Genomic DNA, 15,566 nt, shown 5'->3' with positions numbered 1-15,566 from the left:
ATTCCCGTGATTACAGTCTCTCCTTTCATTTCTTCTTATTCTCAACAAGTGAACACTACTCCATCAAGTTTTTTGTGTTTTTGTTAGTCTGCACTTAACGAAAACCCACAGCAGTTCAAACCCACTCATCGGTCGAGGACCAAACTCCATGGAGAACAACACAATGCGACCTTTCACTCTATATAGCGATCTATCAAACCCTCCACTTGAGCAATCTGTAAGCTTCATCAACTCATTTGAATTATGTGGTTGATTCATTCTCGATGTTGTCATTCAAATAAGATGAACTCGACTACACTGTAAATCAATATCAGTTGCATTAACATGCAGTTTGAAAAATACGAAATTCATTTGCTATTAGCATAACATGACAGGAGCATTTGTAAATCAAGGACCAACAATGATCCACCAACAGCAAGAAACTCTGGATCCCCAACAGTTCAATGCTGCTTATAGCTTGCCGACTTCATCAGGGTACCATACTTGACCTCACAGATTCAACATAATGGTTTTGCGCTTGCTACTCTTATAATGCTGTGCCACCGTACCCAAATGAGTATCAGTTCAACACGTACCTTCTTCATGAGGAATATATGAAATTCAAAGTGATCTGATCAAATTTGATTGAAGTAAATAGCCACAGAATTTGGGAAAAGATGAAGAAAGACTTGAAAAAGATATGGTCACTTTTCAGTATGGTTATACACTGACATGCTAATTTTCTATGCTGTATCGAAATTAGGTCCCAACTAAATGAAATTAGAGCAGTTAATGGAGTATTTCACTTAAGATGGACCAATCAATTACCATATGGAGCTGCACACTTGAGGTACGTAACTTAAAATAGTGAATAAATACGCAGAAACATCTATGAGCACATTGTTAACTTGCACATACACCTCTGATTTAGGCCACAAGGACCTCCACAGTTATCGAATCAACCACAATAGAGCCAAGTCTTGTTATGGAAGCCCAAGGACCTGCAGATTCTTCTGGGTATCTGATGTAGCGTTCGCCCTTTATTTTTACTGATCTTTTTCAATTAGTTTTCTGTGGGGAATTTCTTACTGTAATAAGCATTTTAAGGCAGGATGCAATCACCCAAAATATATTTTATCCCATACCACAATTTAACCCAAGACATGTTGAGATTTGAGACACTAGTACTGCTACAAAAAAGTTGGTGCAATTTCTTTTGCATGTAGGCCTCTTCAACATTAGAGGGATGGAGCAGAGTTCACCCCTTCCACAATGGTTGGAAGGTAGAACACATTGGGACTGTTCCAGTTTCTTTCTAAATCACACATGGCAAGGGTGTTCACTTGGTCACAAGTGGCCATGAATATTATTGTAGATTGTATAATTCCTTGATTGATTGCATTCCAGTCTTTACAATATATAGAAGATACAACGCATGTTATCCTCCTAAACTACAGGTATGCTATTCCTAGCCTAGATTACGGTTATGCTATTACTGGTATGTATTGAAGGCATTGATACATTTAAACATAAGATATGCTAGCTATCAATCTAAATAGAATCAGGAAGATAATAGACTAGAATTAGTCGAGTGATTTGCTCTAACAATTATGCCCACCAAGACTTGGATTTAAGATTAAAGGCTGCAATCAAAATGCATTTCAATCAGGCCCTTGGTAATTATCCCAAAAGGTGCCACTCTCAAAGATAATAATTTAATTTAATAGAGCACTAACTTATTAATTTATCAAGGTATAATAAATATTTTGTTTCACTTTCAAAGAAAAAAAATTCAATCAAAATTTGCAAATTTTAGGGGCCAACCTTTGGATGATGGGCAAATCAACGAAGCTCAGGTGATGCCTTCTGTGCTTCATCCACACCAATCTAACCAAGCCTCAAGTGTCATTGCATCTCAATCGTTCAGTTTCTAAATTTATTTTTGTGAAATATATGCTACATATATGCTTATTCTAATTCCAGTCTTCCTTCATATTATTCTGCCTCAAGGTCTCAGGAAGTAGGGTGTCAACACCAGCAGCCTACTCATGATCAGATAGAACCTACTGTTGTGGCTAACTCAATGGTGCGAACACCTTCTATGCTGCCTAGGTACATGATTTTCACTAAGAAAACACACCTAATATAAACAAAATTTTAGGCAAGGGTATCAACTAGTCAAGACACAGTCAATATTCCATGTTCATCCTCTTATTAGAACTTTTTTGTAGGTTTCCACATGTTCAACTTGAAGATTTGACTGCGTATGTTCATACTACTCCAACTGATGGCAATTCTCAGGTTATCTAAAACTTTATGTTACCCTATATCTCATCATCGAGCAACTTATATAGATCACAGGTACCTAAGCAACTTCAAAGTCATACAATATTGTTATCTGTATTCGTAAAACAAGGGGCTTCCCTCATATACATGCTTAGCTATAATGATCATTAAACAAAGATCAACGGTCACAGTCTGTGAGGCAGTTCTCCAATAAAACCCAAAACTGAAAATAACAGTCCTGTTATTCTAAGGGAGGAGAACCTGCAAATAATTTTTTTTTTGGCATTTATATGTTATATCTCCTCTTTGCCTTCTTGTGTATAAATCTTGTGGATAACCATTTTCAGAAAATACTGTCACAGCAAGGAATGCCAGAAAAACGTGCCTGCAAACGTCGTGCCTCATCTACCCAAGGACATGAACCAGGAGAACCATCTAGAGTATTGAACTATTGACTCTTCAGTACTATATTCAACTAAGTTCAAATGTTTTGCAAAGGCTATAAGAATGTGCAAAGGTTTCCAAGATATGGTTATATGTGATTGATAATCCTATCTTTTGTCTTCAAATCCACTGCAGGTATCTAACAATCGACAAAGGAATTCAACCAATTCTGATGATCAAGATGCTTTTATTCCTTCTAATTCAAGGTTTTTCAATATTTTACTTCATGAGACAATAGCTTTTAATGAAAAACTTCCATCTGATCAAAGTTCTCTAATGGTTTCAGGGAAGTTATAAATGGTTGTTATAACCCAATATATAATAAAAGGAGCCTGCCTCTAGACCCCCATCTTAGGCTGCTCGAAGCAAGATTAAAGAAGGAATTTTCTCCTGAGTAATACTAGAGTAACTTCAACTTTGGCAAGAGATGAATCCTGTAATTATGTATACTAGATAACTATTCACCATCATAATATCACTTCACAGGCTTCCTGGTTGTTTTCTAGTACTCATCATAAAACTAACACACTATTACGATTTGGTTTCAAACATTTGATAGATAGGAGGAAACTGCACCATGATCAAACAAAAATCATATAGGGTAAAGAGTGGTTTTTGCTTTGTCACAGAAGCAGCAGAAGCGGATGGGGATAGACTGTAGATAGGTCAGACTCTTTACAATAGCAACAATAATAGGTCCAAATCCATCAAACATTCCTGTTTTTCACAAAATCGTCCATTGTACTTGGAATACCATGTACCTGACACAAAATCAGAGCAACAGATGTTCCGGTTTATAAAGATGCTATTAGGAATTCATTGGTTCACTGTTAGAAGTATGCACACTCTTGTTTTAGGCTGTTTAGCATTGTCTATTGCCATTCTATCTTCAGTTTCCTTGGTTTGTTTGATATTTGATTTGGTTTGGTTGGTTGCCTTTGAGCCCACTAGGCTGCTATACATTCATATTATTGTGCAGTAGATATGGATGAAATATTACAAGAAACAAACAGGTGAATTTTAAGAAAACAGAAAACACAAGGACAAAAGCTTGATCCTTTGTTATCTCAACTTGGTTCAGAGTTTTCCAACTACTCAACATTCCATTCAAACAAAAGCAATCCTTAAAAATAAAATAAAAAACATAGAAACCAGAATCCGATCCTCGTCACCAAAATCTGACCTCAATAAAGAGTGTTGTCAAAAACCCAAGGCTCATGAGCGAAAAGCTCTCGACCATTCATCTGCACTGTCCCAGCAGCTATGTCCTCTGCCCTTTTCCTCGCCGCTTCAGCTCTTCTGGCAGACGCCTCGTCATCCTATGCACACCAACTTCAAATGTTTGTTTACTCAATTCGCGAAAAACGAAAGCAGTTTACAGAGAGAGAGAGAGAGAGAGAGAGAGAGAGAGAAGAGGAGGGACCTTTTGGCGTTTCCAGGCGAGGAATTGGGCCATGGTCATTGAAGGTGGGTTCTCGGCTTCTCTGTTGTCGTGGAGTTGGCCTTCTGCTCCCATTATTGTCTGTTTCCGGTGAGAAGGGAGGCCTTCGACGGGGGTTGCCGATTTTTATATTGTTACTGTCTGACGCGGGCAGTTTTGACAAAATCTTTGCACCATGTACTGTCCACTAATTGAACACGACGTCGTATCCGCCAATGAACCCCGAGAATATCTTGCTCGACTTGAATGAGAAAATTTTAAGAACAATACACAATAAATAGTTCGTTCTAAATTTGAGTGAATTTATATTTACTTCATGAAATATTAAATAGGATTTGGAATTTCAAATTCTAACCTAATATATGTGCAAGTCGTGAAATATAGCGTTAATATTGTGTAATTATCCATTTGCAAAAGGATAAGATAGTATTTGAGTAGTTTCTCTCTCTCGCACAAACCTAACCCTTTTCTTAATCCTACATCGTGACAACCGAGATCTCCTTCTTTGGAAGGGCTCTCACCCACCAAACCCAACTCATCAGTCATCACCATCTTGTTGACGATTGAGGACCAAATCGGATTCCGGTCTAAGGAGAGAGAGAGAGAGAGATGGGTGCCTAGTTCCTTGAAAGTTGTGATCCTTTCTCTTTATTATTGCTTGGTGGGTTTTTAGTTGTGTATGTTGGTTTTTAGCATTTGAATCTTAGTGGATTAACACACACCCTGCCCCCAAAAAAATCTAGCCCTTGACATTCTATAAGACAGTAAAAGTTTATTAATGAACACTTAAGGACAACCGTACTAGCGCTTACATAAAAAAAACAGTAAGAGTGAGATTGATACTCCTCTAGTTCTCTTATTAGATGTTTATTAAGTATTAACTTTTTGATTAACAGATAATTTTCTCTATTAAAATTTGATTGATTATTGTATAAAAAAAAACTTTGATTGATTGCAAGCATATAATTCTTTCTTCTGTGATTTTCATCATTAAGAGAACGCTTGTACTGATGAGGGTTTTATATTAACTCATTTCTATATTTTTTTTATAGATCACGTTAATAGTAGATTAGTAGTTGTTTAACTTTTCAAGATTTCCTCTCCTTTTGGATTACAAGGAGAAGTAATCGGAGTAGTTTCTTTTCATATTAGAATCCAGCAAATAATTAAAGCAGGTTTTTGTAGAGTCGTTCGAAGAGACTTTTCATCCGATCGAAAAGAGACAAATTTGCCCTTATGAATTTAAAGTAAAGCATAATACTTAACAGAGTATGTAACAATGTGTACTAAAATTGGGTCAAGATTGAAGAGTCGTGTGTTGTTTTGATATTTTAGAAAGTAAGTTCATCAGAATTTAGAGTGAGCAATTTGTCATGTATTGTTAATAAAATTTTCACTTCTTGAATATAAATCATGAGTGGGTTAAGAAGAGTTAATCATCAACTTTGATGTGGTATGTTAGTTAATATTTCAAGTTAATATTACTTGTATGAATGATCCATGACTGATCGAATGAGTTATATCCACACATCATGTAGTTGTGAAAATTTTGGATTAGACACAGAAATAAAGACCTTAAGAATTTTTTTGTTTTAGGGAAATAAATTTACACCATTCGGTATCAATGTCATGCACGGCCACAAGAACCAAACATAAGAAATGACAAGCCACCTCTAATGTAAACTAAACATGAACAAAGCAAATAAGACGTAAAAACGCGCTTATTAAACAAACCAAAGTCTTAAAAAAAAGTTCAAACTAGAGGACAATCTAGGAATAAAAATGTAAAGCAAATATGTAACTCCTGAAAAACTAAGTTCCAATATATCAACCAACCGATTTGGGTCTAAGGCATCAATTGTGTACCTTAAACGGAAGATTGGTCAAAACCTAGAGATTGAGGAGGATCTTTCCCCATGAGACAAAAAACAGACGAAATGAACATTGGAAGAAAGAGAATTGGACTATGGCCAGCCCAAAAGACTAAGGCTCAAAACCTCCCTCTCCCACTGTAGATCAGGCCAGCTCTGACTACATGGTTTTCTCCATTACCTCAGTTTGGTGATCTGCCTGGCTTTGGCCCTATAGTGAGGCTGAGGGGAAGCTCCACACCACCCCTTCCAAGAAAGATTGAGTCGCTACCCATAGGGAATTGAGATCGGAATATTAGATCGCATCCCTCCCCCAAAAAAATTCTAATCAAGGACTTAGAACAGTGTTTGAAATATCAGATATATCAGCGATATTTCGAATCTAATACGATATGGGCATATCAGTCATTATATAACAGTTAACGCATAAAATTGGTCAACGGGGCGATATATTGGGTTGACCCGATATTGACCCAATATATTGGTGGGTTTTTTTCTCACTCTCTCTCTCTCTCTCTCTCTCTCTCTCTCTCTCTCTCTCTCTCTCTCTCTCTCTCTCTCTCTCTCTCTCTCTCTCTCTCAATAAACGGAGTATTATTCTCACCTGAAACTAATGGAGAATCACAGTTTAACAACTTAGATGACAAAGAGCAATGGTGGTCGGAAAACCTCAAGTTTCCAGTTCATTGATTTCTTCTCCGATCACCAACATGGCCGGACATGGAAGTAGGCAACGTTGAGAGAAGCTTATCTAGAAATTTTGGCGTCGAGTGGTGTTCGTAGTTGGCCGGAAAAGTCGGGTGACCCGTCTCCTTTCCATCGGGTCGTCGGGTTGGAAAGGGGGAAGACACATAGCTCTTTTTTATGTTGGTCTTTGACCAAAGTCTAATCATACTCTCCTTTTAAATAAAGAGAAAGGAACGGTAGAGATTAGAAGATTTAGAATTGATTCAAGGGCTATAACTAAAAGCTGATTTTGAATTTGAATAAGTAGAAAGTGGGGAGTTTTGGCAAAACGGTGGAAGGGGCATAAGGCCCATACTTCGCCACCTTATTAATCTAATTAATAGGAATAGATTTTTCAAAATCGTAAAATTTTATGAGCTCAGAAAAATAATATGTAAGCATTGACGAACTCGTAATGACATAAACTAAATTGTCGTAGCTAGAATTTGAAGAGTTGACAAAGTTAATCTTTTCTTAAGTTTATTTGATATATTTTGAAGTATAGGTGTATAAATATAATAATTTTAATTAAAATTAGTAAATCAGATAAATCCGATATATTCTCAATATACCTTCGATATATCCCCGATATATCATTTTTTCCTAGGCGGTCTAATCGGCTTTATTTAGTCCTACGCGGTTAACGATCATTTGACATTAAAAAAACCTAAAATAGGTCGCAGCTCTCACTCTTTGTCTATTTTCTGAAAACTGAATCTAATCAACAGAAGAAGAAGAAGAAATAAATATGAATATTAAGTTTGAGTCCGATACTGAATGAGTTAGAAAATAATTTGGAGAGAAAGAAATTGAGATTTAGTATAATTGCATTTGTTTCATTATTTATCTTTTTTTTTTAAATATTTTTTATGGATTTTATACTTAAGTTATTGTGAATTTAGACTATTTTAAGTATTTTTAAAATTAATATTAAACATCATTATATATTTTTTAATCATTATAATAGTTTAAATATATGTATAAAAATAAATAAATATTTAATAAAAATTCGAAACCGCATAGGAGGCCGTCTAACCGTCTAGGCCATAGCAGGTGGATATCCGTCTGCATACCGCCTAGCGCTTTTTAGAACCTTGGTTGTGAGCTATATATACAAATCCCATTATAATTTAGGAAATAAAATAAAAAATTTATATTGAGATTTGATAATTTAGATATAAAAGTAAGATATAAATGCAATTCATCATATTCTCTAATTAATTTAGCATGATTAGATGCCGTTTTATGTATAGTAACTTGTCTAACTTCACTATTCTAGCTGGCACTGATATAAATCTCTTAATTATGTACTGCCTATTCTGAATACTGATATAGGCAATTAATTTGGGGTGCCAGTTGAGTACAAAAACGTTGTCACTTTGCAACCTGCCATCTCGTAGTGCTCTACACTTGGGTATTAGTGTCAGATCGACATCGTCGACTTTGAGGGGTGGCAGTGAAGTACGTCAATTTAATGGGGGGCCATGTCCATTTTGTAAGTGCGACATTGGGAGCCAGCTTAGGGTCAAGACTGACTGCTTCTGGTCAATCTTGGTCTCTTCGGGTCTCAATTTCGAGGGACAATTGGGTATATATAATAATTTACTAGGTATTAAAGCAAAAAAAAATTGTTGTAGTAACATTTGTGTGTTGTTCTGATGGTAAAAATTAGTCTAATATAGTAATACTATTAATAAGTAGAGGAAATAAGTGACTTCATAGATATATATGGGTATTTGAGTAATCAAATTAATTTTCATTATGATTTTGATGGTAAGTAAACAACATAATTAGTATTGTTTATGTTGTAATTTTATGTTGTAAGTAAATAATTCAATAAAATTGAAATATCCACATCCAAATCCAATCCGTCTCACATTCTTAATGAATTTTCATTCATGATAAGTTACCTTTCAAGTTACCATAAGATAATTGCGAAGAACATAAAAAGTAGAGATCTAAGAGCCATTTGTGTACTATATATGTATTACGTATACACGAAGATTGGCGCAACAAATAATAATATTTGTAGTAGAACAAAAATCGAATGTAGTATAAATAGTGCTAAAAATTAGGTATTTCCTCGCGTAGGCTAGCTCGGTGGGTATGTTTCTTTTACTCTAATACATACATGTAAACATCACATGGCATGGATTGGGCTAGAGAGTAGTCAAAATTAGCATAATAGACTTAACAAACAGAGAAGAGCATTTGAACTTTTCAAGACGTTTTGAAGTAGTTTGCATAGGCCTCAAACAACAATGCTCGAATCAGTGAAAGAAAAAACTTGCATGGTCAAGTCATTTCCATTTTGAGAAGAACAAATTCGTAAAACCCCATGCTCCATTAAGAAAAAGGTAAGGATTGGTGACAGAGGAGATCCTAGCTAGTTCAGTTGTAAGAAGAAATATATTAAATTATTTGCATGTATTTGAAGAAAAGTAGACCAACAGGGTGTATATCATATTATTAGACATGATTCTCACTCTTTTCGGTTTTTTTTTGTTTCCACTTTATCTATATTCAAAAGTTGAAAACGCCACTCATTTAGCGTCAATCTTTAAAAGAGATGGAAAAAAAAAACAGAAATATGAAACGAAGATAAGTAATTAAACAACAACCTTCACTTCAGCATCTACTTAATTAACTTCTTTAATTCATACTTTCATAGGCATAGCTGACGAAATAGTCTGTACACATTATTAGGGTTTTCTAACCATATGCATGGTTTAGTATAATGATAAACTAGTTACCAATAAGACATTTTCTTCTAAATCATATATATCAACAGCTGATCACTTCAGCGACTTTGGAATTCATAAGGCAAGCATCCACTGCTTCACTGACAGTCAAGAAAATTCTCTCTTCTCCAATTTTATCTACCAGTTTAGCTAACTTTAGCCTGTGAATCACTTGCCTTGGGTTGGCCACAACTAACTGCAATCAAACACAGATAGATAGTAATCTCAGTTACCAGACCTAATGTGCATCAAAATCTTACATTCGGAACTGATTGATGTCTTACATCTATGCCATGCGATAGCAGCTTCTTCTGTATCTCCTCTAATGCAAGAATTCCTGCAGTGTCTATGTTCATCACATCTGTCATAGGGGCAAGTTTACATCAATTAATATAGTTTAGCAGTTTGCATCAAACTTATGATATGATTCAATACTAGCGCGCACAGAAAGTATTAGTGTGGTATATTTCCTTGACTTCATAACCAATGGTGTTAGATGGGTCCAAGGTTTTAAAAATCGGTCTGGGCGGCCGCCTAGACACTAGGCGCAGGCAATCCAATCCGATTTTAGGCTGTGCGGATGTCTGGGCGTTTTTAGCAAAAACAAACCCGGCTAGGCGGGTTCTGGGCGTATTCTGGGCGGGTCTGGGTGAGTTCTAGGCGTGTTCTAGGCGGATTGTGGGCGGTTTATCTATATTTTCAATATTTGTTTTGCTAACCATATATATATATATATATAAATATATATGACCGTGAGTTCGTGACACCGTGTGTTACTGTGTCTTGCTTTAATTTTTTTTGTTAACTATATAATATATATATTTATTATGAGTTTGTTTGAATACATTTGGTTATCTATATTTTCAATATTTGTTTTGCTAACCATATATATATATATGACCGTGAGTTCGTGACACCGTGTGCTACTGTGTCTTGCTTTAAATTTTTTTTGTTAACTATATAATATATATATTTATTATGAGTTTGTTTGAATACATTTGGTTAACTATATATGTATGACCGTGTGCATTGCTTAATTGTATTTACTTTTTATATTTTCTAAAACAAACTTATTGTTGTTGAATTGTTAAACATTTAATTTCATATATATTTAGAGTATTTATCTTATTTATAACCATTAAAATACCTGTTTATAATGTTATTTTAATTTTTATATGTCATAAATAAAATAAAAATAATTTAAAAATACAAAACACCTAGTCCTTGCCTAGGTTCCCGCCTAGGCCCCTAGGCTCTAGTCCCCGGCAATCCGCCCGACTAGCCCTTAGCATTTTTTAGAAACTTGGATGGGTCACAGTTTGATGATACTAAACTGTAGATTACTTGATGTTTAATATAAATGAACTAAACTTACTGGACATGTCAAGGATCACATGTTGAACATTTGTTCCCTTTTCTTTATTGTCAATGTCATCCTCTTCTTTTGCCACCCACTTCATTACCCTAACACAAAACATAGGGTTAGTGCATTAGTTATTGAATTAATTATCATATTAATTTACCCTTGACATCGATCCAATTTAAACTGTTCATATATACCTTTCTCTCACAGAGTTGGCATTTGCAAAACAAAGCAGAGATGAGGTGATGCCAATTATCAAGATGCTTGGAGTTTTGATGGCCATTGGATACTGTCTCATGTTGCAAAAGATGTCTGATCTTGGAAGTCTCCCTAATACTTCAATGCCAGGCCTAAGAGCATTTAACAATATCTTTGCAAAGGAGATGCTTACCTGCAAGCCATAAAATAAATAAATGGCTAGCTTGCAATATATTCCCAGTGGATACTTGTGCTTCATTTAGTTGAAAGAAATTTTATCAGGAGTGACTCACAAATTTCATATCATATCATTTCAAAATTCAAATGCTAAATATGCATGAGTTCAAAATATTTGTTTGAGAGCTCTAATTAATATTATGTCAAAGAAAGAAAACTTATGATACATCTGATAGCTTACATCAGTATCAGACTATCAGCCCATGCTTGAAAAAGCTCCAGTATCTAGTGGGTTCAGTATAATACTGGAAGAAGCATCAAGCACTATTTTAGTGTTACTAATGGCCAAGCAAAGTGGGAAACATGATCTCTATATACTGCTACTATGTACCTACATGGAAGGTTTGGATTCAACAGGCCTCATATCTATATTTTTTTATGTCATATCAGCTACAGGTTCTTACATTCCAACACAGTCACATGCATAAAGTGTCAACCTTAACACAAATGCAGCAATGTCAACTGGGAAAAGGAAAATCCACATACTGCAAAAAGAAGAATAGATTTTCAATTGATATACAGGGGATGTGCTAGATTGGTTATTATTGCTGTTACAAAACTTTCGATATGATTCATATATATAAGACCTGTATGGAGCTCACATATGCTACACATATGGAGCTCACATTTTGTCCACTCAATAAGTCATAATATGGCTTAGCCTATAAAATCTGCAAAAGTGAATAACTTGAGGAATTGACCACAGTCTTCCACATATATTGCTTCTCTGGTGGGCCAAACACACTAAATATAGGCAACGATTTCTCTAATCTCTTGTCAAATCCATCACTACTGAGTATTTTTGAGATTTAAGTATAAGAAAGTGACCCATTAGTCTCCAAATTTTCCATTGAACTTTAGATAAACTTGTTTCCAAGTTAGCTTCCCTTTGATATGTTTTACTTACTAGATGTCTAGTACTTTATGCCTTCAAACTCTACATCTAACGATGTATTCGAATAAGATTATACTCAGTTGATTGTTTAGATATTATATAACAAAATAACATGTTAAATTCGGCCTCAATAGAAAAATTAGTGAATGTAATAGCTGTAGAAGACCAATCTCAACTGATGCAAATGGACGAGGAAAGATGATTACCGCAGCAAGAAGGCCAATCTCAACTGATGCAAACAAGACCCCTAAGAATGCACCAATGCAAGCAAGAAAGTCTAATTTGTCGACCTTCCAAATGTGGTAAGCTTCATTAATATCAATCAGTCCAGGCAGAGCTGATAGGATGATTGAAGCAAGGATTGCAGTGGGAGTAAAGTACAAGAGCCTAGTAAGTAATTCTAGTGAAACAATAACAGTGAGCGCCATCACTATGTTTGATACCACAGTTTCACACCCTGCACTAAAATTTACAGCAGTTCTTGAAAATGAACCTGCAGAAATCAAAATCCATCAATTATTTGTTACTAATTAGTACAACCATCGGCAAAATGTATTTGAAATAATGATAAGTATATGTAGCTCTCCTGCAAGACGATCAATCAATCTGGTGTAGATATTCAGAAAATATTTTGTCTAATGAATGGTAAGCGTTGACATTGTGAAAACATAATATGTTATTTCATCTGTTACATGGTATATCTACTTTCAAATAAAACACAGTCTGACCGTTTTTGGAAGCAGGAGAGAACCTCTATAGGTTCTGATATGAGAAATCACCAAACTGACTTACCAGTAGCAACATAGCATGAAGTTAAAGATCCAGCAATGTTCATGCAGCCCATGGCTAACATATCCTTGTTTCCATCAAGGTGGTACCCCTTGATGGAAGCAAATGATCTACCAACAGCAATGGCCTCCTAATAAAATAATAAAAATTAAAGTTAATTACCATTAAAAACATGAAGGTAATCAATAAAATTATCAGAGAAAAAGGAATGCCAAACTCACAGCAAGAGCAATAATTGCAGATATCAGGCCAGCTTTGGCCGCTTGTCCAACATGTGGACCTGTGAGTTGTAGCTGGTGAGCTGAGCTTGGATTTAGACCCTCTTTAATGTGTTTTACTATCTTCACTCCATGCCTATCAGCTTTTGTGTAATATACTATCAGAGTTGATAATACAACTGATACAAGGGGTGCAATAGCTGGCAACCAGAAGAGTTTCTTGTTCTTTTTTCCCTGCAAGTTCATGAGAAAATTAACTTTTGAAGGCTCAAAATGAAACAGAAAGGTGAAGAAATGATGAATTGTGATCTTTGAAGTTTTTTACTTACAATAAACCTGGCAATTAGGAGGAAAATCAGGAATGCACAGCCGAGAACAATATTCAAAGGGTACAACTGCCATGGAAGAATTTTTTTTGTTATGAATATAAATTACCATTTCTTTTTAACAATCTGTTGTGCTAAAAGCCTAAAACTGTTATATAACTTACTGGTTCATGAATAACTGACTTGAAAACAGATTTTAAGACTGAGACCACATCTGTGTTGGTGGTGAATTTACTGATCCCAAGCAGACCTTTAAGTTGTTGAAGACCAATGACAATGGCTGCACCACCCATGAACCCAACAGTGGAAGCATGTGATAGAAAATCCACAAGAAATCCCAACCTGTTATTAAGAGCAGCTGAGAGGTCTGTTTATGTTCAACAAAGGTCAGTGAAATCTAACAACTTCTGATGCAAGTAAAAACATACCTGAAAATTCCAAATGCAGCTTGGAAAATTCCAGCAAAGAATGTCACAGTGAACACAAGATTCCTGTAAGCAACAGGGTTCACAGTAGGATCTTCAATTTTCTGAAGCAAGGAAGACAGCAGCAAAGAAACCACTGCTACTGGTCCAATAGCTAGCTCTCTTGAACTCCCCATTAGAGAGTAAACCAAGGGTGGAACAATGCTGGTGTCTGAATCAATGATACACCAAATGAAAAAAAAATAATAATAAAAAAGAAGATTGATTATTATAACAGAATTAATGAAAATGTAGTTTACAGACTCAAACCACTCACATAAGCCATACTGAGGATCCAGTTTTGCTAGATTAGCATAGCCAATACTCTGTCAGAAAAGGAATATATTATTGGAAGGAAATATTATAAAGCTTTGCTAAGTATAATAAATTAACCTGAGAGTTCACTACCTGAGGAATACTAAGGCTAGCAAGAGTTAAACCCGCCATCAAGTCATTTCTAAACTTTGAAGCCTTGTAGTCTTTTCCCCAGCTAAGAATTGGAAATAGACCCTTGAAGAATGAAACAGCTGAGTATTTCTTTCCTTGAAGAAATACATTGGCTTTGACAGAATGAAGGAGTGTCTGCCATGGACTTGGTGGCTCAGGAGATTTGAGCACCCACTGAGCCCTCTCAACCCTTTGAGTGGTTAAGTCCTGATGATGAAGCTGCTGGAGCTCCACAGCAGTGAAGGTGGTCTGATCAATATGAGCTGAACCCATGGAGGTGTTAATTTGAAGTGTTTGGGTAAACTCTGATCACAAGTGACATGTTAAGTAGCTCCCCCAGTGCTAACTTTGTACCAAACCCATGACAGAGATGTGTATGTAAATGAATGTAGTAATTAAATATATATGGATTCTGATGAATAGTGCTCCTCGAGTGTGTTTTGACACAATTATGGATAACATTGCATATGGATGATGAACAGTTCATCCAACCATACAGTTTGAGTCAATTGCTTCTCATTCAATAACACTGACTTCAGATCCTTTAATTTTATTCCTCAAATATATATAGATGAATCTTGCTTTTGGGTCCTGGGGTGAACAGATTTAAAATATATATATTTCTCAAGCAGAGGCAATTTGTAAGACTAAAAGTGACACTTCATCAAGCAAAATGTTTTTTTGTTACTGGTCTTTTGAAACTCCTCAAGGTGATCAATTTACTCTTCGACTTAGTATCAGATAGTTGATCGATGAAATGATGAAATCACAGAGATGTTAATCAGCTAATACTGTAACTTGTTTTCCAAGGTTTCTTCGTTGAAGTGCTTTGTATTTCCAAGTTCCAAAACCAGCAAGCTCATAGGATCAAAGTTGGTGATTTTACTTTCTTTCTAGAAAAGTAAACAGATACAGACTTGAGACTTCTATGGCTAAAGAGAAAGACTAAGAGCATAATTGTGAGGGATGAAGTATTAGTCTCCTATTTTCTTATATGACAACTATTATTACCTTAATTATATCCACTTGAACGTACAGCTCTTAATTATTTTTATAAATGAAGCTTAATGTAATTCTTGAATCAATCAATAAACTCGTGAGCTCTTATATTATAAATGAAGGAAGCATGTGATCGAGTGAG

General features: G+C 35.4%; 2 protein-coding genes across 4 annotated transcripts; both read right to left on the bottom strand.

Moving 5' to 3' along the window:
- Window positions 1–303: 303 nt before the first annotated feature.
- On the bottom strand, window positions 304–4,273 carry LOC126795112 (uncharacterized). 3 transcript variants are annotated; one of them, XM_050521934.1, is made up of 3 exons: window positions 4,133–4,273; window positions 3,893–4,028; window positions 304–534 (listed from the first exon to the last, which is right to left on the bottom strand). In XM_050521934.1, the coding sequence occupies exons 1-2, from the start codon at window positions 4,223–4,225 to the stop codon at window positions 3,894–3,896; spliced, it is 228 nt and encodes a 75-aa protein (XP_050377891.1). In that variant the 5' UTR covers window positions 4,226–4,273; the 3' UTR covers window positions 304–534; window position 3,893. The 3 variants fall into 3 exon arrangements, with proteins under 3 accessions (XP_050377891.1, XP_050377889.1, XP_050377888.1); XM_050521932.1 differs by lacking the exon at window positions 304–534 and adding an exon at window positions 3,307–3,470; XM_050521931.1 differs by lacking the exon at window positions 304–534 and having other exon boundaries at window positions 3,728–4,028.
- Window positions 4,274–9,531: 5,258 nt separating this feature from the next.
- LOC126793358 (low affinity sulfate transporter 3) lies at window positions 9,532–14,746 on the bottom strand. Its single transcript, XM_050519854.1, has 12 exons — window positions 14,387–14,746; window positions 14,256–14,304; window positions 13,943–14,150; window positions 13,679–13,856; window positions 13,518–13,583; window positions 13,192–13,422; window positions 12,974–13,100; window positions 12,388–12,674; window positions 11,049–11,242; window positions 10,864–10,952; window positions 9,773–9,849; window positions 9,532–9,684 (listed from the first exon to the last, which is right to left on the bottom strand). The coding sequence occupies exons 1-12, from the start codon at window positions 14,696–14,698 to the stop codon at window positions 9,532–9,534; spliced, it is 1,971 nt and encodes a 656-aa protein (XP_050375811.1). The 5' UTR covers window positions 14,699–14,746.
- Window positions 14,747–15,566: the final 820 nt, after the last annotated feature.

The sequence above is a fragment of the Argentina anserina genome, chromosome 5 (assembly GCF_933775445.1).
Source record: "Argentina anserina chromosome 5, drPotAnse1.1, whole genome shotgun sequence".
In the NCBI taxonomy this organism is placed as follows: Eukaryota; Viridiplantae; Streptophyta; class Magnoliopsida; order Rosales; family Rosaceae; genus Argentina; species Argentina anserina.
This window is presented reverse-complemented; position numbering and strand designations above follow the sequence as displayed.